The sequence below is a fragment of the Panthera leo genome, chromosome C2 (genome assembly GCF_018350215.1).
Source record: "Panthera leo isolate Ple1 chromosome C2, P.leo_Ple1_pat1.1, whole genome shotgun sequence".
In the NCBI taxonomy this organism is placed as follows: Eukaryota; Metazoa; Chordata; class Mammalia; order Carnivora; family Felidae; genus Panthera; species Panthera leo.
Genome location: NC_056687.1, coordinates 78,860,101 through 78,880,370, shown reverse-complemented (window position 1 = coordinate 78,880,370; position 20,270 = coordinate 78,860,101). Strand labels below are relative to the sequence as shown.

Below are 20,270 nucleotides of genomic sequence, written 5' to 3'. Positions count from 1 at the left end.
TTCTATCGTACCCTGTGGGAGCCAATGAAATTGACAGTAGACAGACTGTGTTAAGATCTTGACACATTTCCTCTCCTTATTTATATGCATATAACTTGTAGGTAGCCAGTTTGAATGCCTTATGTTTGTGAAACGGAGTGTGTCTTCTGAAATATGAAGTAGGTATGGTATGATGGGCAAGGGATTACCCAATGGAGGGAGAATCAAGAGATCAATATTCCAACTCCAAATCCACTACTAGGTGTTTCCCCTCTCTGTGCCTTAGTTTCTTGAATCTGGTAGCTGGACTAGAATCATGGTTTTTAAACTGTACAATATGGATCCCCCTTAGGTGCCATCCTTTCATGCTCTTCATCCAGGAGTGAGTTGGGCTTATTTTGGATGCTCTGCCCTGGTAACTGTTTCCCCGAGCCAAGGATTATGAGAGAGGTGGGCAAGAGTTGAAAACTCCTGGACAAGAGTCACTTCTAAAGATCTTAAGAGCCTAATATCTTCAAACTCTTCTTGTTTCTTGTTATTTTTATCCCAACGAGACCAAAACTGTATCGAGAAATGAGACGTCACCCTCATTTTTTCCAAGAGTCTTTTCTGTTTCAAAACTGCTTTTGTACCTAAAAAAAACAATAAAGATTGAATATAAGATCACATTTTAATTTTATGAAATGAAAATTTTAACATTTCTAAATGGCAACACTTTATACTCTTCTGCATCTTCAAATACTTATGTGTCTTGATTTAAAATACCTAACCATTGAAGATGCACACACACCTATGCAATATGTAAATTTTAGACATATTTTTTCTGTCATCTAACTAGTAGTTAATGCTTATGTTACCTATAGGCTTCATTTATATTCAGATGATTCTTCTAGCTCTTCTGCCTGTGAATTAGACAAGTTATTTATACAGTACCCAAGGATAGAAAAGATACAACCAGATTGTATCTCCAATTTAAAAACAGTTACATTTGGGAGTTTAGTGTACAAGATTTGTTTGTGATTTTATTTTTATTTTCACTTAACTTTTTTGCTTTTAATCGCAATTGTATTGCCATCACTTCAGAAAAGTTTATAAGCTTCCTTGTTCTTTCTGCTACTCTAACATCTTCTCCCTATAGCCATACCTTCATTGGAGTAACTGCCTAAAACATTTTCTCAAGATTCTAAAAAAAAAAAAAAATAAATCCTCAAACGGTGCCTAGAATTTTGGAAAAAGAAAAGAAATCCAGACTCTTCATTCAACTTAAGGGGCAAGGTGCCTCACAGCTGGTCAGCAGTTGCCCACTGTGTGTCAGGGATTGTGCAGGTCCTGGGCAAGGGTGGTTCTGGTGTGGAAGCTATAGTGTACAGCCCAGACCCTTCTTCACGACCAAGACTCTTATCCTCCCCCCACCCCGACCATTCATAGCTGAGTTCCTTCTCTGGTAATTACTCTCAGTTGGTTGAAGGGAACCTCTTCACCCAAGATCACTCCTTCTTGAGAGCATCCTGTATCTACTGACCAGTAGATGCAGAGTTGTAAGACCCTACCCCCAAGCCTCAAGGAAGGACAACTCTGCAGAAGCATCTTAGCTCCAATAACTTCCCATGTGCAAATCTCTGTTTCAGAATCTGTTTCCTAAGAAGCTCATCCAATGACTATGGCTCCACGCAAGGAGGGTGGTGGTGGTCACAGTTTGCTTGTAGAGGTCGATGTAAATCATGAAATCAAGTACATTATATCATTGTCATCAGAGAAGCATCATATAATCCTATGGGGGTGGAAGAAGTGACTTATTTTTCTTGGGGAGAATTAGCAGTGGGAGAGGGAGAGGGAGCAGAGGGAGAATTAGAAGTGTTTTTCAGAAGAGGCGACGTTGGAGCTCAACTTTGAAGAATGAATAGGTATTCTCTAGGCGAAGAAGGATGTGAGATATTCTGGGATTGTAAAACAACGTAGCTTATTAAAGTGGTGGCAAAGCACTCAGAGTGCAATTGGAAGGTGCGATCCATGGGAAGGAGCAGTAGTGATGGATCCAGAACCAGGTCATGAAACAGTCTTATGCTAGCGTGTGCTCTTTCTTCCTAGCCCTCCCCTTAGCCATAGCACCTGTACTGCACACACAAGATGCAGTTTGAGCAGACATACTTAGAGATGCCCTTCTGTCACTTATTTGCTTGGAGATTTATTTCTTTGTCTATTTCCTTAAAAACTATTTTATTAGACATTTCATTTTTACTGGCTTTACAAAAGCTCTGTGTTTATGCAAAGAGGGCATCTTTTAGTCTGGCTTTAAAATAATCATCTATAAGGAGACACAAAGTTCTTCCTCTGTCATGCTTGAAATTCTATCACCAGTAATTTCTGGAATTTCAAGTGGTAAGGCATCATAAAGATTATACAGTCGAGGTTTCTAGCACATGAATCTTCCTTTCAAACTTCAGACAAGGAGTTATCCAGTTGTTTCTAGTATATCTCTAGTAATGGAAACATTACCCTTTTCCCACTGTGGTTAATTCTGATCTATCACAAGCAATAAAATTGCAGAGTTGGAATTAATCATTGTACTACAGATGAGAAAAGTGAGCTCTAGAGAGAAGAAATGATTTACCCAAAGGCATACAGTAGATGCTACCAAAGCCAGAGAAAGAATTCATATTCTTCATCTAACAACTTTCCTTCCCTATGGCAACACAACGATCATCAGATCCCTGTATGAATTAGGTAGTTTCAGGAACCTGGGGTATTAGTCCCTCCTCTGCCCCTAATTAACTCCATGACTCACATCCAAGTGTATCAGTGCTCTGGGTCTATTTTTCTCACCTGTGAAATCAGAGGGCTGGACTAGAGGAACTTCTTGCTCCCTCCACTCTAATGTTATAAAAGTCTTTTATTAAGTGTAGCTGATATACAATGGTATATTAGTTTCATGTGCACAACATAGTGATTCACAATTCCAGTTGTACAATGAATAAGTCACAGAGGTGAAAAGTACAGCACAGTGAATAGAGTCAGTAACACTGTAATAACTTTGTATGCTGACAGATCGTAGCTACACTTACCATGGTAAGCTTTATAAGAGTCTTTATCCTTTCTCTAAGAGAAGATATGTCTACAGCTCCTAGTGGACCAGCTAGAGACTGAAAGGAGAAGAGTACAGCAAAGGGAGCTGACTAGAGAAGTTTAATATGTCCTCCTCTACCATGTGCTAGCCCAAGCTTCCAGTCAGCTGTATTCTTGGAACCTTCATTTTCTGATCTGTGGGCATATTATAGTCGTCTCACTGTAGGCATACTTTACACAGTTTTTCCTTTGTAGCATAAGTGTTCAGATTACCTGTCCTTTAAACAGTGTTTCCACAGACCATAAAGTCTTTCCTTAGAAACTGACTCAACCTTATATGCTGCTGCTGGTTTTGAGTAAATGGGCTAAATCTTGCAGCCAAGCCTCAATGCAAACAAACACATTTTCTGGTCAAGCATTTTCTGGTTTGTTCAACTCCATTACAGGATTACAGGACTGCCTTAAAAAAAAAAAAAAAAAAAAAAAAAAAAAAAAAAAAAAAAGTTAAAACCCGCAGAAGAGCAAAACACAAGCCCTGGGAAGACAGTTTGCAGCCACATCAGCTCAGATCACCAGGGTAGAAAAAAAGCAGGGCCCTCATTGTCCAGAGCATCATTTTCTCCAGACTTTCATCTTATGTTCTTCTGCTATTTTAATTTCACCACTTCAAAATGGGGGGAAAATAGGTTAATAGTTTCCATGAGTTTAGACTGTGACCAGAGGCATACTAAGCAATTTCAGACTTTCAGCAACCACAGCTTTGAGGAGAGGATGGTGATGGATATACCAATTCATCTTCGGATGGATTCCAGAGACAGGAGAGTCAGACCAGCCCAGAGATGCCTGGGTAGGATGTAAACAATATTCCTTTTTTTTTTTTTTTTTTTTTTTTTTGCACACATTCAACCTGGGTTTAGTTTTATTCCAGATACTATACTGGGTATAGCATAGGACAGCAAAATATATTCTTAAGACATGGTCCCCAAGGCCTGCATTGCCCTGATATCAAAATCAGATAAAGACACTTACAAAAGAAAGAAAGAAAGAAAGAAAGAAAGAAAGAAAAAGAAAACAACAGGCCAATATCTCTGATGAACACAGATACAAAAATCCTCAAAAAAAAAAAATATTAGCAAACCAAATCCAACAATACATTTAAAAAAAATCATTCACCAAGTGGGATTTATTCCTGGGTTGCAAAGGTGGTTCAATATTTGCAAATCAATCAGCATGATACAACACATTTACAAGAGAAAGGATAAAAATCATATGATCATTTCAATGGATGCAGTAATAGGTTTTGACAAAGTACAACATCCATTCATGATAAAAAAGAAATCAACAAAGTAGGTTCTGAAGGAATATATCTCAACCTAATAAAGGCCATATATGAAAAATCCAGCTAATGTCATACTCAATGGTGGAAAAACTGAGAGTTTTTCCCCTAAGATCAGGAATAAGACAAGGATGTCCACTCCCACCACTTTTAAATTTAATTTTTAATGTTATTAAAACATTTTTAATGTTTCTGAGAGAGAGAGAGATAGAGAGAGCGAGCATGAGTGGGGGAGAGGCAGAGAGAGGGAGACACAGAACTTGAAGCCGACTCCAGGTTCTGCACTGTCAGCACAAAGACTGACACAGGGCTCAAACTCATGAACCATGAGGTCATGACCTGAGCTGAAGTCAGACCCTTAACTGACTGAGCCACCAAGGGGCCCCACCATTTTTATTCATTAGAGTACTAGATGTCCTCGCCACAGCAATCAGATAAGAAAAAGAAATAAAAGGCATCCAAATTGGTAAGAAAGAAAGAGACTTTGACTATTTGCAGTCTAGATTTTGACTATCATGCAGACATGATACTATATTTAGAAAACTGTAAAGACACCATAAAAAAAAAACTACTAAAACTGTTAAGTTAATTTAGTAAGGTCACAGAATACAAAATCAATGTGCAGAAATCCATTGCATCTCTATACACTGATAATGGAGGCACAGAAAAGAAATTAGGAAAACAATCCCATTTACAATTGCACCAAAAATAACAAAACTCCTCATAATAAACTTAACCAAGTAGGCAAAAAACCTATACTCTGAAAACTATACAACATTGATGAAGGAAATTGGAGATGACACAAACAAATGAAAACATATTCCATGCTCATAGATTGAAAGAACAAACATTGTTAAAATGTTGATACTACCCAAAGAAATCTACAGATTTAATGCAATCTCTGTCAAAATACAAACAGCATTTTTCACTAAACTAGAACAAAAATGTCCTAAAATTTATATGGAACCACAGAAGACCTATATAGCCAAAACAATCTTGAAAAAGAAAAACAAACCTGAAGGTGTCACAATTCCAGATTTCAGGTTATACTACAAAGCTTAGTACCAAAATAGTATGATACTAACACAAAAACAGACACATAAATCAATGGAACAGGACAGAAAGCACAGAAATAAATCCACGATTACATGGTCAATTAATCTTTGATAAAAGAGGCAAGAATATACAATGGGAAAAAGTCTCTTCAAACAAATGGTATCTGGACAACTGAACAGCTACATGCAAAAGAATGAAACTGGACCACTTTCTTATACCATATACAAAAATAAACTCAAGATAGATTAAAGACCTAAATGTGAAATCTGAAACCATACAAATTCTAGAAGAGAGCCCAGTCAGTATTTTCTCTGACATCATCTGTAGCAACATTTTTCTAGATATGTCTCTTGAGGAAGGGAAATAAAAGCAAAAATAAACTATTGGGACTACATCTTCTTCACATGAAAAGAAATAATCAACAAAACTAAAGGACAAACTACTGAATGAGAGAATATATTAGTAAATAGCCTATCCAGTAAAGGGTTAGTATCCAAAAATATATAAAGAACCTATACAATTCAACATGCACACACACAATAATAATAATAATCTAATTAAAAATGGGCAAAAGACATGAACAGACTTCTTTCCAAAGAAGACATACAGATGCCAACAGATACATGAAAAGATGCTTAACATCACTTATCATTAGGGAAATACAAATCAAAACTACAATGAGATATCACCTCACAACTGTCAGAATGGCTAAAATTGAAAACACAAGAAACAAGTGTAGGCAATGATGTGGAGAAAAAGGGACCCATGTGCATTATTGGTGGGAATGTAAGCTAATGCAGTCACTATGGAAGACAGTAGGGAGGTTGCTCAAAAAGTTAAAAATAGAACTACCTTAGTATCCAAGAATCACACCACTGAGTATTTGCTCAAAAAATGTAAAAACACTAATTTGAAAGGATGCCTGCATCCATATGTTTATTGTGATGTTATTTATGATAGCCAAATTATGGAAACATAATTGTTTCCGTCAACAGATGAATGGATGAGGGATACATATGTAATATTATTCAGCCATAAAAGAAGAATGAAATCTTGCTATTTGTAACAGTGTGGATAGAAGTAGAGAGTATAATGTTAAGCAAAATAAGCCAGTCATAGAAAGACATATCATCTGATCTCACTCATATGTGTAACTTAAGAAACAAAACAAATGAACAAAAGGAAAAAAGAGAGAGAGAGACAAACCAAGAAACAGACTCTTAACTACAGAGAACAAACCGATGGTTACCAGAGAGGAGGTGAATGGGGGGATAGATGAAACAGGTGCCGGGGATTAAAAGTACATTTATTGAGATGAGCACAGGCTGATGTATAGAATTATTGAATCACTATATTGCACACTCGAAACTAATACAACGCTGTATGTTAACTGCACCAGAATTTAATAGCTTTTTTTAAAAAGACATAGTTGCTTCCCTTAAAGAGATTAGTCTAATAGAAGAAATAGACAAATGTGCAAATAATTTTAATACAGTGAACACTGTAAGTGCTCAGGAAGGGTAGACAAAGAAGCAATCGATTCCAACTGAAGGCATCAAGGTAGGCTTTACTGGAGAGTTGCCTTCTGACCTGTACCTTGAAAGTTCAAGATGATAAACTGTAGTTCATTCTAGGCATTAGCCAATGCACAGAATTATGGAAGTTTCTCATAAATTTGAAACAGCATGAGCAATCTGAGACATTAGGGGAATCTGACCCTAGAAAGGGAGGTTGAATGTCAGGTAAGGAATTAGTTCTTATCACATTGTGGGGCTATAGAAGTTTTTGCTAGAAGCAAAGTTAGTTGGTCACATCTGTGTGTTGGAAAGGAAACTGGAAGTCACTTAGGGAACAGGGAAGTGTTAGAGAAGGAGAGATGCAAACAAGAAAGCCAATCAGAGACTGTTGCTGTGGTTGAGACATCAGCACACTAGTTATCTACCTATAGGCATTTCTTGTGTGAGAGCTATTTAAAGGTTCTCATGGTAAGAGGGAAATTACTCCTTACTTTCCACATCCCTTCCAGTTCTGCATCTTTCTAATAAGATCCCCATCCCAGGCTTATTCTAGATTGTAAACTCTGAATCAGTCCAGACATCTCACTTGGAATATAGCATATACCAAGGTTGTTTAGTAGACAGCATGGGATTCTAGGGAAGGATGGAAAGTTAATAGCCAATTTTATCAATCTTTCCAAGTCCTGATCAATATATGGTATCCCTTTTGGTGAGGGTTTCATTTTTTAAAGCTCAGCATATTTTGTAAGACAGATAAGTTGACTTTCTTTTCTGTCCAGGGTGCACAACACTAAACTTGGAGGTGGTGTTCGAATCAAAGCTTTAAATAATCAAAAGCCTCATGGATTATGCTGAGCCCTGTTTGGGTTCTACAACTGGCATGCTCTGTGAGTCTCCATCATCAGGCAGACCCTCCTAAAATCTTAAGGTCCTTAGTGACCCTCCCAGATTTTTGAAGACTCATCAAGTTTTAGAATAGTGAGGTGTTCTTCCAGTGGAAAACCTTGGTTATGCAGTTCAGGGGGTCAAACAACTACAGCTGTGAGCAAAATCCAGCCCACTTTTGTAAGTAAAGTTTTATTGGAACACAGTCCTGTGCATTTACAACTGCCTTCACACTGTGACAGCAGAACTGAATTGCTGCGACAAAACCAGAAATATTTACCGTACGTGCCTTTACAGAAATGTTTGCCATCAACCCTGCAATAGTGGTAGAAAAGGGATGGAAGTCAGAAGACATGTGTTCTAAATGTTTGGTTGGCCACCTACTACCTGGGTGAATTTAGAAAAGACCCCTGATGGGGGCGACTGGGTGGCTCAGTCGGTTAAGCGGCCGACTTCAGCTCAGGTCACGATCTCACGGTCCGTGAGTTCGAGCCCCGCGTCGGGCTCTGGGCTGATGGCTCAGAGCCTGGAGCCTGCTTCCAATTCTGTGTCTCCCTCTCTCTTTGCTCCTCCCCCGTTCATGCTCTGTCTCTCTCTGTCTCAAAAATAAATAAAAAACGTTAAAAAAAAAAATTAAAAAAAAAAAAGAAAAGACCCCTGATGTACCTTACGTGTTTCTTTGTCTCTATAATAAAGGTATGCACTCTGCTTTCTCCCAAGTACTGTGATAGGCACATGAGCCAATTGTGTCTGTAACAAACACTGCTTGTCTTGCCATAAGGTATTAAATACGTGGAGCTCCTCAAGTCCCAGTTTAACATTGGTATTTATCTCTCCTTCCCCAGAACACCCTGGAACAGTGCAGTGTGTGCTCCAAGCCCATCATGGAGCGGATCCTGCGAGCCACCGGAAAGGCCTATCATCCTCACTGCTTTACCTGTGTCATGTGCCACCGCAGCCTTGACGGGATCCCATTCACCGTGGACGCTGGTGGCCTCATTCACTGCATTGAGGACTTCCACAAGTAGGCAGTCTACTCTGTCCCCTCGAGCCTGCCAGTCCCCTCAAGAGTCTGTCCTTACTGCCTGGTGTCTGGGCCACACATTCTTCTCTCAGAGAGCTGTAGGATCTCAGGATTTGATGGGACCTTAAAAATGGAGTTTGTTAATCCCCTCTTCTAATCCAGGAACGGGTATCCATTAATCCATCTGGTCCTTCATCCCAGTTTCTGCTCAAAGGCTTGCCTGGGGCTCATCCGTCACATCTTTGTGTGGCTCTGATTGTGAGAAAGTTGACTCAGCTGCAGAGTATGTACATTGGAAATAGGCAGGATACCAGGGTAGCCCTCCCTGGCCTCAACACGAACAAGATGTGTGACAGTGGACAAACCGCTCAATTTCTCCGAGCTTTTCAGTCTGGTCATTAGAACAGAGCCTGTCTTAAAGCTCCCCAGGTGTAATAGTCCACAGTTCTCTCTGGCGCTGACCTCTACGTCTTGCCAGTCTACAAATAGGAGGTCACAGGGAGGCGGACGTGCACACAGAGCAATCAAGTCTGTCTTCCTAGTATAGGCCTCGCACGTATTTGGGTCCGTGTCATACCATTAGCTGTCACATCTTCCCGTAACCTGTTTCCCTACCCAGGCCTTCTCCCCCTCAGGATGCTTTCCGATAAAATTAATGCGTGCAGTCTTGTGCAGTCTTATGAAGAGGATTAGAAAGTAGAGTCTCAAGGTCAAGGGAACTTACTCATGGGCCTGGAAAAATATGTCCTTCAGTTCTGTCATTCACAGGGCCCCCTTTCCTCTGTTATAGCTGTGGTGTTCATGAAAATTGTATGCTTTTTGTTTTGCCTTCTTTTTATTTGGCCCCTTTGTTAGTTGGCTGATTTGTTGATGACATTCATTACAAATACATAGTAACCATATGAAAGCTATAGCAGTGATTTGTAAATGGGAGGCACGGAAGCTTTCTGGCTTACTTACGGGGCAGTCTGAGTCTTTGAGGACAGTCCAAAGCTCTCACGGAGATAAAGCTCATGTGGCTCACCAGTTTGGGTCTCCATTCTATGGCCTCCAGATGTGCGGTCTTGTGGGTTATTTTTCACCGCTCTGTTGACTGTCAACAACCAGGAGGAGCTTGCCACAAGCAGTTTGGGGCCTTGAGACTCCTATTTTAAAAAAATGAATTTCCTTAGCACTTTCCAAGTAGCAAAGAAAGGGAAAACCTCACCAAAAGACGTGAGGCTGAATGAATTATAAAACCCCAGAGGCAGGAATTCTGAACCTGAATTAGACAAGTAAGGGCTCACTTTGAAAGGGCAGTCACAGCATAAATTGTACTTCACGTTATTGATATTTTTAGCTTGTAATTACACATGAAAAAAACCTGCATCTATTTAAGGGAAGTGAAAAGATACCAACGGGGAGTGTGTTTCTGTCACTGTGTGCCTCCTTTCTTAGACTTCCCTGAATCCAAGACTGATAGATGTAATCAGAGCACACATGTTTCTGTTGCTGGAAAAGACGGATCTATTACACCCCCCAATTAAAACAGGAAATCAATTCTGACAAATGGAAGTTTATATCTATGCCATTTATCTTTCATTTCTAAGAGTGAGGAGCATAATTAGAGACTTGGGACTGGTGACATAAGTGTGTGGGTCTGAACACTCCAGACAAGCAGACTTGAGCAGCTAAAAGGCAAAAACCATCTCCAGCCCCCATCTCTCCCCCTCCACCACTAATTCCATGGCATGTTAAAACACAAATTATTTTTTTTAAATAATGTTGTTTGCATGATTGGCAGGTATGTAGGGGGGAAAGCTTGATCTTTTCATGATTTCCCAAAGAAAAATAAGAGAGAAATTTTACAGAACCCTGTTTCTGAGCCTTGAAAGTACTAGAACACAAAGCAGCTAAAAGCCTCACCCAGGGTGGGCATTGCAAGGCAAACGAGAGGGTACAGAGCGGGAAACAGCCTTCTTTTGCAGACGGTTTTGGGGGGCCTTGGGCTTGGTCTTTTAGGAAGGAAAGCTTTTAGAAAATCTCTTTCAATTCAGTCGAGCCACATCTGCAGAGAGCCCTCTGGGTGCTCCGTGCTAAAGGAGAGAGATACAAGGAGAGAAGCTGCCTGAGTAGAAAATGCACAGACACACCAAGAAAAACCCCTGTCAGCAAGGAGCTTGCCAGAAGGAGGGGAGGGAATAAGTGCAGAGTATGTGTGATATCAGGCAGAAGGGGCCAGACACGATGAGACAGGCACAGGCGAAGGCTTGAACTGGCAGAGTCCGAGATTACTTGGCCCCGGGATCTGGGTAGGCTTCTGGAAGCAGAATCTGAAAAGTATTTTAAGTGAGAAACAGAAATTCCTGACAGCAGGAACCACTCAGGAAATAAAGAAGGGGTGAAGTGGGGAAGGGCGTCTCTACATTCAAGGAAGATTTGCTTGGCTGTAACTCGAGCAGCCTGAGAGTGGAAGTGAGATACGGAAGGCCCATGAGAAGAGATTGATCTCTCCTTCTTAGCATCCTGTCTTCTAAACTGGTGCTGCCCAAATGTTAATGTGCTTACAAGTCACCTAGGGATCTTGTTAAACTGCAAATTATAATTCAGTAGGTCTGAGGTGGGACCTCCCAATTCCAAATTTCTGACAGTCTCCCCGATCGTCTTGGACAGCACTTTGAGTAACAAGCTTCCCAAACACTATTTGTAAGGCCTTGTCAATGGGCCATCCCCTGCATAACCGCCTCCAGTCAATGCTGACCCAAGTCCTCTATCCTATTAGGTAGCAACTCTTCCTATTTCAGATGACTATTCAAACCAGTTCCCTGGCAAACTGACTGTGTCCACCCTCACCTTCAACACACACACACACACACACACACACACACACACACACTTTCCCATTTCACCTAAATGGCCTTCATTCAAGGTCCAACTCAATTACCACCTCCTCTGAGAAGACTTCCCTGACCTCAACCCTCCCCTATACCCCTGTTTGAATTTATATCTTCCTCTCTGTGTTCTGCAGAGTTTTGTAAGTCAGCTATAGCTAGTACATACACAGCCTGATTAGTAATAAAGAACACACACACACACACACACACACACACACACACACACAATTTTACACTTACCACCTTAAATCATTTTTGCAATATGGCAGGATATGTATATCGCACTTAATAGCACAAATGCAGAAATAGATAGAACTCCCTCACCAGTCTGGCTCTAGGAGTCCTAGTTTATTTCTGTATTCCCAGTGCCAGGACAGTGAGCTCTGAAAAGCAGGTTTATTTAACTGACCTTTCATTGTGTTGAGGCTTTATTTCACTATCTGTGCTTTCTTATCAGAGACATTACACTCATCCATTTATTTGTTTAATCAGCATCCATTTGTTGATTGCCAGAAATGTGCCAGGACACAAGATGATTAAGACTGTCCTTCTCTGAGCCTTGGCTTCTTTGGCTATGAAGCAGAAATGATAAAAACTATTTCTTCATAATTTGTTGTCAGTAAAAACACGAGGTCAAGTGCGCAGAGCGCTTAACAAGCCTTGGCACTTAATAAGCACACAATATATGGTAGCCATTTGAGCCATCAAAAGTGTTTTTTATCAAATTTACTTTTATTATTATTATTATTATTATTATTATTATTATCTGCTGAGTGAGCTGAGCTTTGAAACAGACCACGTGGGATTTAGAACAGTCTTTAAAATGCCAGCCAAGGAACACTGTGGGGACTGTGAAACCACTTCCTGTCTTCCCTTTGTTTTTTCCCATCATGGAAATGAGGCCAATTGGTAGGAAGGAATCCTTACTCAGCGAGAACACAATTCATGCCTTTCCAAAGAGGAAGGACTTTAAGATTCAACATAAAGGTCCAAGTCACATCTTTTTATAGAGCAAAATGGCAGACACTTCATTTTATGAGTGGTAGCCTGAAATTCTACTGTCTGCCCTGGTCACAGAAGTTGTTTCTGGAGATTCAGAGACTGAGCAGAACCTGCCAGCTGGAAGCTCACAGTAGAGTGATCCCCGAAGATGTGCAAATAATCACTACTAAAATAGGCAAATTCAGGGAAAGATATTTTATCTTAGAGAAGTAATTCTACTTGAGGAAATAGGGGCAGGCGCGCAGTTCAATGATAGAAAAGATAGACTTCTGACCCCACAGAATTTACAGTCCCGATGGGCTTGGGGAAAGGAAATTCTACAGCGGATTCCAGAAGCCTGCTTATTTCACTACTGATGACCCAGATGCAAAAATAATCAGGTAGTCCAAAGCAGTCTTTTTTTCCTTTTCCTTTTTCTTTTTTTTTTTTTTACCACTGAGTGTAAACTTCTTGCATAAAATGCCAATTATAACAACTCTGATTACTGCTGCAGTTGTACCCTGATCCTTTTAATTTTTCTTTCAGAGCAATCAATTGATCTGCTGCTTAATTCATATTTATTTAGATTGCAGCCATACAGATGCCTTTTGGCTGCTGCCAAGAAAATTAATATGTACATATAGAGTATAATGTATGTAAAAATGCTTTGACAACCATAAAGTGCTCTGCAAAGTATTAGATTACTATCATTATTTCTTTTTAAGTCTCACTACAAATAGATAAATTTTAACATCATTAATCTTAAAACCATTACCATGAAAAAACTGAATTGCTCAGTCTGTTTGTCCTTTTTTTTTTTTTTTTTTTTTTTTTTTACCTCTACCAGCTTTTATCCGTGGCCATTTCAGATCATGTCTTATTTCACACCTTCCCAAATGCTACCCCTAATTTCCAGGAGACAGGGCTGAATGCACAGCCTATATTTGCAGCCTCTTAATCTGCTCTGAGAAAAAAATTTTAGGGCCATCGGTCACATTCAGGAATGTTAAGAGATTCAGAAATGTTAAAATTCCTCACTAACAGTTAACCTCAAAAACACACATATATGTCTCTATATGTATAAGTGTTCATACCTTTTGGAAGTGCTAAAACCCTCTGAAGAATAAAGAACTTGACAGCTTTTTAACTTTTTCCTTTTCAAACAAGAGTTTAACACAATCGAAATGTCAGAAGTACACGCTTGGTCATAGCAAGTTTGATGTATTTAAGGTCGCTAACTTCTGCTCTTTTGAAAAGATATGTGGTCGAGGTTTCTTGTGTTAATTCCTAGAACTTAGTATCAAAGAAAGAGGCTCTAATAAGTGGGAATGACACAGCTACCAACCTCAGAATATTTGTGGAGGGCCTGGGGAGTACATATAAGGTCTAGAAGTGAAAGTCAAAAAAGATGAGGTCAAGGAAAAGAAAACATAGTAAGGGCCGCCAGGACCCTGCCCTAACCCAGGATTTGTGTTTGCAGTCTATGCACAAGTGAATTCTATGCCACATACCATGTGACCAATAGCTCCTAGATGCTCTTCATCCATAAGGATTGTATACACTCACTCCCCAGCCTCACGAAATCTCACTTCATGATCTAGAAGGACCTCAAAAGTCACTGAGTCTAAATCCCTTATTTTACAGCCGAGGGAACAGACCCAGAAAAGGATCGTGATTTGCTCAAGGTCATGCAAGATGACAGAGCAGATGTCCTGACTCTTGACCTACCCCTCATCTTTCCACTTGTAGGTCTCACCTGTTTTTCAGTGTCTATGCTCAATGTCTAACCAGAACTGTTGTCTCCATTTTCAGGAAATTTGCCCCCCGATGTTCTGTGTGCAAAGAGCCTATCATGCCGGCCCCGGGCCAGGAGGAGACTGTCCGGATTGTGGCTCTGGATCGCGATTTCCATGTTCATTGCTACCGGTGTGAGGTCTGTGGTCAGCACCCCCACACCCTGTCAGTGCATGGCAGGTGCTGCAAGGCCCAAGGGAAATAGGTTTTCACAAATACAGCAGTTATTAAATCTGGGGAAAACCCCTGGTACCTGTGTTCATAGGACTTGGGTTTTAGATCTTACGCTTTCATTTAATCCTGGTGACGCTGGATAAGTCACTTTACCTCTCACTCTCAATTTTCCCACCTGTAAAAAGGGCTCAAATTCTTATTCACCTCCCCAAATATGGCTGTGCCACTAAAATACAAAACTGTATGTTAAAGAATCATAAACCACAAAGTGCTAAATTAGTAGGAAATGGTATGCTTGTTACTATTATTGTCATCGTTATAATGAGTTTTTTTTTTATTTTTTTAACGTTTATTTTATTATTGAGAGACAGAGAGAGACAGAGCATGAGCTGGGCAGAGAGAGGAGGAGACACAGAATCTGAAGGAGGCTGCAGGCTCTGAGCTGTTAGCACAGAGCCTGACATGGGGCTCGAACTCACAAACCATGAGCTCATGACCTAAGCTGAAGTCGGACGCTAAACCGACTGAACCACCCAGGCGCCCCTATAATGAGTTTTTAACTGTGACTCTGATACTCCTATGGGACGGAGATCCATTCTCAGCCATTGAGAAAGATAAGATCTCACTCCTCTCCAAGGGGTTGGAACTTGATGCTCAAAGTCATGGAGACTGGTTGAGTTAGCAGGCACTGACTATGCACATAAGACAGGAGGTCAGGCGGCTGCTAAGAGCTCCAGGGGAAGTATGCACAGGTGCTGTGGGAATACATACAAGAGGCCTGTAATCCAGGTTGGAGGGCAGTAGTTAGCAGCTCTCTCTTCTCTCTGTGGGGAGAGTATGAACTGCCTATTGCCACACCCTCCCGTCATTGGTTCATCTAGTCCCACTAGGTGACCTTCCAAAGACTAAGGGGCTGGTGGGGTCAGGAGGGCTGGGGGGCTGTCTCTGGCTCTCTGGGACTACATTTATTCCACACTCACTGCTTTAGCTGTAGCTAACCACCTGATTTATGTGGGGTTCTTTGTTTTGCCCTAGAGCCCAAGTTCCATATAGCTCTCTTCCCTTGACATAAGAAAAGATAATAATAATTAAGAAAAAGATAATAAACTACCAGCTTTTACACAAGATTTTATGACTACAGAGGAATAGCAACCTCCAGCCTTAAAACTGACCTGAATCATAAGTGTGAAAGAGCTTATAGATCCCTTAGAAGTCATTTCACAGATGGAGAAACTGAGGCTCAAAGAAGGAAAGCTCTTCAACATTGCTCACACACTTGCTATACATACAAATAGGCTTTGACCTCTGATGGTTTTGTTTTTTGTGCCAAGAGCTGCATGAAATGTGTGCCTTTTCTCCTTCCAGATTAAATGACAGCGGTACAAATTAAGTTTGCTTTGAAATCCTATAAACTTTTTTATTTATTTATTTTTTCTTTATTTATTTGTTTAATATAATACATTGTCAAGTTAGCTAACATACAGTGTATACAGTGTGCTCTTGATTTCGGGAGTAGATTCCCGTGATTCATCGCTTACGTACAACACCCATGCCAACAAGTGGCCTCCTCAATGCTGATCACCCATTTTCCCCCTCCCCCCCTTCCCCCCATCAACTCTCAGTTTGTTCTCTGTATTTAAGAGTCTCTTACCGGTTTGCCTCCCTCTCTGTTTGAAACAATGTTTTCCCCTTCCCTTCCCCCATGGTCTTCTGGTAAGTTTCTCAAATTCCACACATGAGTGAAAACATATGATATCTGTCTTTCTCTGACTGACTTATTTCACTTAGCGTAATACCCTCCAGTTCCTATGAATTTTTAAAACAGTACTATAAAATGAGAGGAACAGTAAATAAGGAGAGGGCAAACCACAGTTCTAGCCCTGTCACAGATGCTTCATGACACTGGACCAATCACTTCCCTCTCTGCTCTCACTTCCCCATCTATAAAAACGAGGAGGTTGGACTGGATGCCCCATATGGCCCCTTTTGGTTCTAAGAACCATGAATGGTCCCAACACTGTGGTTGACTTCAGGCTCTTCAGGGTTTTCAGGTGATCATAGATGTCTGCTCATTAAATGCTTACAGCCATGTCACTTATGACACGTCCTTTCTTTTTTGAGATGCAAAGAGTTCATTTAATTCCATTATTCAGTTTCCGGAATGCCTCTAGAACTGCGGAATATCCGCTTGCTCATTTTGGCAAAGCCAGCCCTCTGGGGAGCCTGCCTCCTGCTGCCATTGCTGCTGCTGCTGCTGATGTTGTGTTGTGGGCGATACTCCTTCTAAACTTAAATTTTACTGGCATTCAAATGTAGACATGAGCCCCTGTGACCTCCTTGCTGTCATAGTGGACAACAAAAGCTGAGCATGTGGCACTTCTAGCCTTTTAGAAGAGTTTCTACTGAAGTTAGCAAGGGCACCCACCACCAGATGAAGTATTGTATTTTTCTTTTCAGAGAAACTTCCATTTTCTCCAAAGGTAAGGGCCAATATTTGACTCTTGTATAACGCTTTCCCAAATGGAGCTGCAGAGGTGCTGAGGACAGTAGTACTGTTGCTGGCCCGTCTGCTTGGAAGGAGGCACTCTACAGCTTGGCTTCTGCCCACCAGCTGCCAAGGAGTTCTGTCCTTGCACCTGTGTATTCCTTTTGAGAGATCCTTAGACTAATGCTAAAAGGTCAAGATGACTCAGTGGTTGGGGATCTACCCTTGTTTTATTTTCTCTTGTCCTTGTTGTTGCTGTTTTTGTTGCTTGGGAGAGGAGAACAAAACTACTACTTGGGCACCCAGACCCTGGTATTCTTCTCTTCTGGGACTCGCGTTTCCTATTAGGTAATCTGAGAAGGGGGGTCATTTTACTGTTTGTCTTTATGTCCCCAATCTCTTGTTCAGTTTCATTCAAGACATTATGTTGTATCCCAGGGAAGGCTTGGAGGGGGCCTGCGGTGTATGAAGAGGAAAGGCAGGAAACGGCCACATTATGGAGGGAGGCCTTGAATGGAAAGCTAAGGAATTTAGCCTTCACGTACACAGTTGCCATTTTCACTTACATCCTTTCCATCTATCTTTCCAGGATTGTGGTGGTCTCCTGTCTGAAGGAGATAACCAAGGCTGCTACCCTCTGGATGGACACATCCTCTGCAAGACCTGCAACTCCGCCCGCATTAGGGTGCTGACGGCCAAGGCCAGCACTGACCTTTAAGTTCAGTTAGTTGGTGGCGCTGAGAAGAATGAAACACAAGAAACAAGATAAGAAAAGACATGGGAAAAATACAGGAAAGGCAATCAAACCGTGGGATGGTCTCTGTTCTTCGTCTAATATTAACCTTTCTTTAGAAACACATAGATTATGAGATTTTTTTTTTTAAGTTCTCACCAAATACACATTTCACATTTAATCATGTAGGACCTTGATGGGCCTTTGTTCCCAAGGACTTCCACATTTTTGCACGGATTATACTCCATCCCATTCACTTCTGCATTCCTGTAACTTTTAATCCCTATGTTTGTCTCACTTTTCATCTGGTTGAATGGCTTTTTTTAGTGTGGTATTTGCTGTCACACAGTTTTTTCCTGGGTGAGTCTGCCAACTCACAGGTGCTTTTAGGCTTGAAGGTCTCATCCTATCACTTCCACATTGCCTGTGATCATAAAGGACAGCCATTCTTTCTGTGTGTATTGGAAAAGTACATCTTTCTGTTGCTCTAAACCGGTCATGTCCCTTGGGGGGGTGGGGGTAAAAGTGTGCAATGTATATGTTAGGCAACAAAGAATTTAAGCTGTAAATGACATAGTTTAAAACAAGCGCCTATTGAATTTGCAACCAAATTGGATTGGAAATTCAAAGTCTATAGTGATTTTGGTGCTCAGGGCTCATTTGAAAACAGTTATTGGTGAGATCCAAACTTCAGTTTTTTTCTGAGGGAATTACGGGTGGGATACGCTGGGGAAAAAAAAATTGGGGGGGGTATGTTTGAAAAGCCTATTATTAATTATCTCACAATATTATCTTAAGAGTTTCCTTTTCCATGCTACCTAGACATAATAATACAGACAAATTTTGTTTTCTATAGAACATAACACTTCCAAAACCATCCCACTTTTCATCTGAGAAATATTGCTGTGTTGTTTGTTTGTTTATAATATCCAAACACAACTACCAAAGTTGAGTTTTTCCAGGAGGAATATTGCTTATAAAGAACTGTTCATATTCTTCCTTTTTTTCCCCCAGGCCCAGGTCCTTTTTGCCTGACAACTGCAAATCAGAGCACACATAATAAAATCGTGTAGTTTGTTTAGTTTACTTTTAAAAAGACAGGAAAGCTTGAAAAGATTGTGAAACCACAGTTTCATTACTCTTGTAATCCTGCTATAAATCCAATTACATATTGCAGGAGACATTTTCATATCATCGATGTGACATTTACACCACACTTTCAGACAATCGCTGAAAAAAAAATTGCCTTTCTGAGCTAAAAATATGCAAAGTCTCTGCCTGGAATCTTTATTCAAACTCTTACTGGGCATTGAAATGCTTGCTTGCCAACTGCAGAACCATTCTTCTGGGTTCTAACTCGTTTCTTTTAAAGAGAGATGCCCATCTTAATAATGGCAGGTTGCCATTTGTAAACTAGTCAAGTATTTTGGATTGAGATTTCCTAAACGTTTCTTCAAATCTTCCACAAGTATATACTTTTAAATTATGAAGTACTTTAAATATACACAAAAGAATAAATAATAATATAATGAATCCCTGTATACGTGACACCAGCTTAAGAAATAAAATATAACAGATACAGATCCATTCCCTTGTGCACCCGTCCCTGATTCCACAAATAGCTTTCTCCTGATTATAAAGTGATAAAGTCAATTTTCTAGTCTGACTTTTATTTTAATTTTTAACCCTCAGAACATAAATGAAAAATTATTTGTGCATGTTTTAAATTATAACCCATGCCTCAGGAATTCCAATTACATTTATTTTACTTCAATAGAAATAATTGTAAAGCTGGTTTGATTTTCTTGTTTTCAATAAGAAATTCTTAAGCCTTTAGTCCTTAGCTTCATCTGAGTTAATTTGTGGCTCATTTGCCTTGCTCACCCAATAGTTTTGTGTTAGAACTGCCGACGTTATGGCTTTCCAAGGTTTTCCCAGAAAACTTTGTCCTTTCCTTACTTTGCTACTCTTGTCATTGGTCTTTTATATGTTTCTTAATGTGAAATACAATGGGATTCATTTTGGGCAGCATGTGAATTTTAGGATACAATAGTGACTGTATCTCTGAATTTCTGTCTTCCAAGTTCAAGATCAGACCATGCTGATGATCTCAAAGAGCACTGACTGTTGGGCAGTTGGAGAGAGAATACAATCTGCTTGAATTGTTCCAGCAATTTGTTGTCTATGAAATACTTGGGGGAAATTGTGTTTAGGCCAAAAGCCCAATTTATTGAGAGATGGATGTTATCTCTTGAAGTGCAGTCATATTATTATAAATTTTGCCAAAAGAGGAAAATTTATGAAATATTTATGCTATAAAGATGCAATAACATTCTACTTGTTTGCTACATTTAAGTCCTTATGTAACTA

General features: G+C 40.1%; 1 protein-coding gene across 9 annotated transcripts in view; it reads left to right on the top strand.

Moving 5' to 3' along the window:
* Positions 1-17,977, top strand: part of LOC122229688 (LIM domain containing preferred translocation partner in lipoma) — a 680,467-nt gene extending 662,490 nt beyond the window's left edge. For all 9 annotated transcript variants that reach the window (XM_042955071.1, XM_042955069.1, XM_042955072.1 and 6 more), the window contains 3 exons: positions 8,682-8,860; positions 14,527-14,647; positions 17,757-17,977. In XM_042955071.1, the coding sequence (XP_042811005.1) occupies positions 8,682-8,860; positions 14,527-14,647; positions 17,757-17,885 (429 nt within the window). In that variant the 3' untranslated portion in view covers positions 17,886-17,977. The remainder of the gene's footprint in view (positions 1-8,681; positions 8,861-14,526; positions 14,648-17,756) is intronic.
* The last annotated feature ends 2,293 nt before the right edge of the window (positions 17,978-20,270 follow it).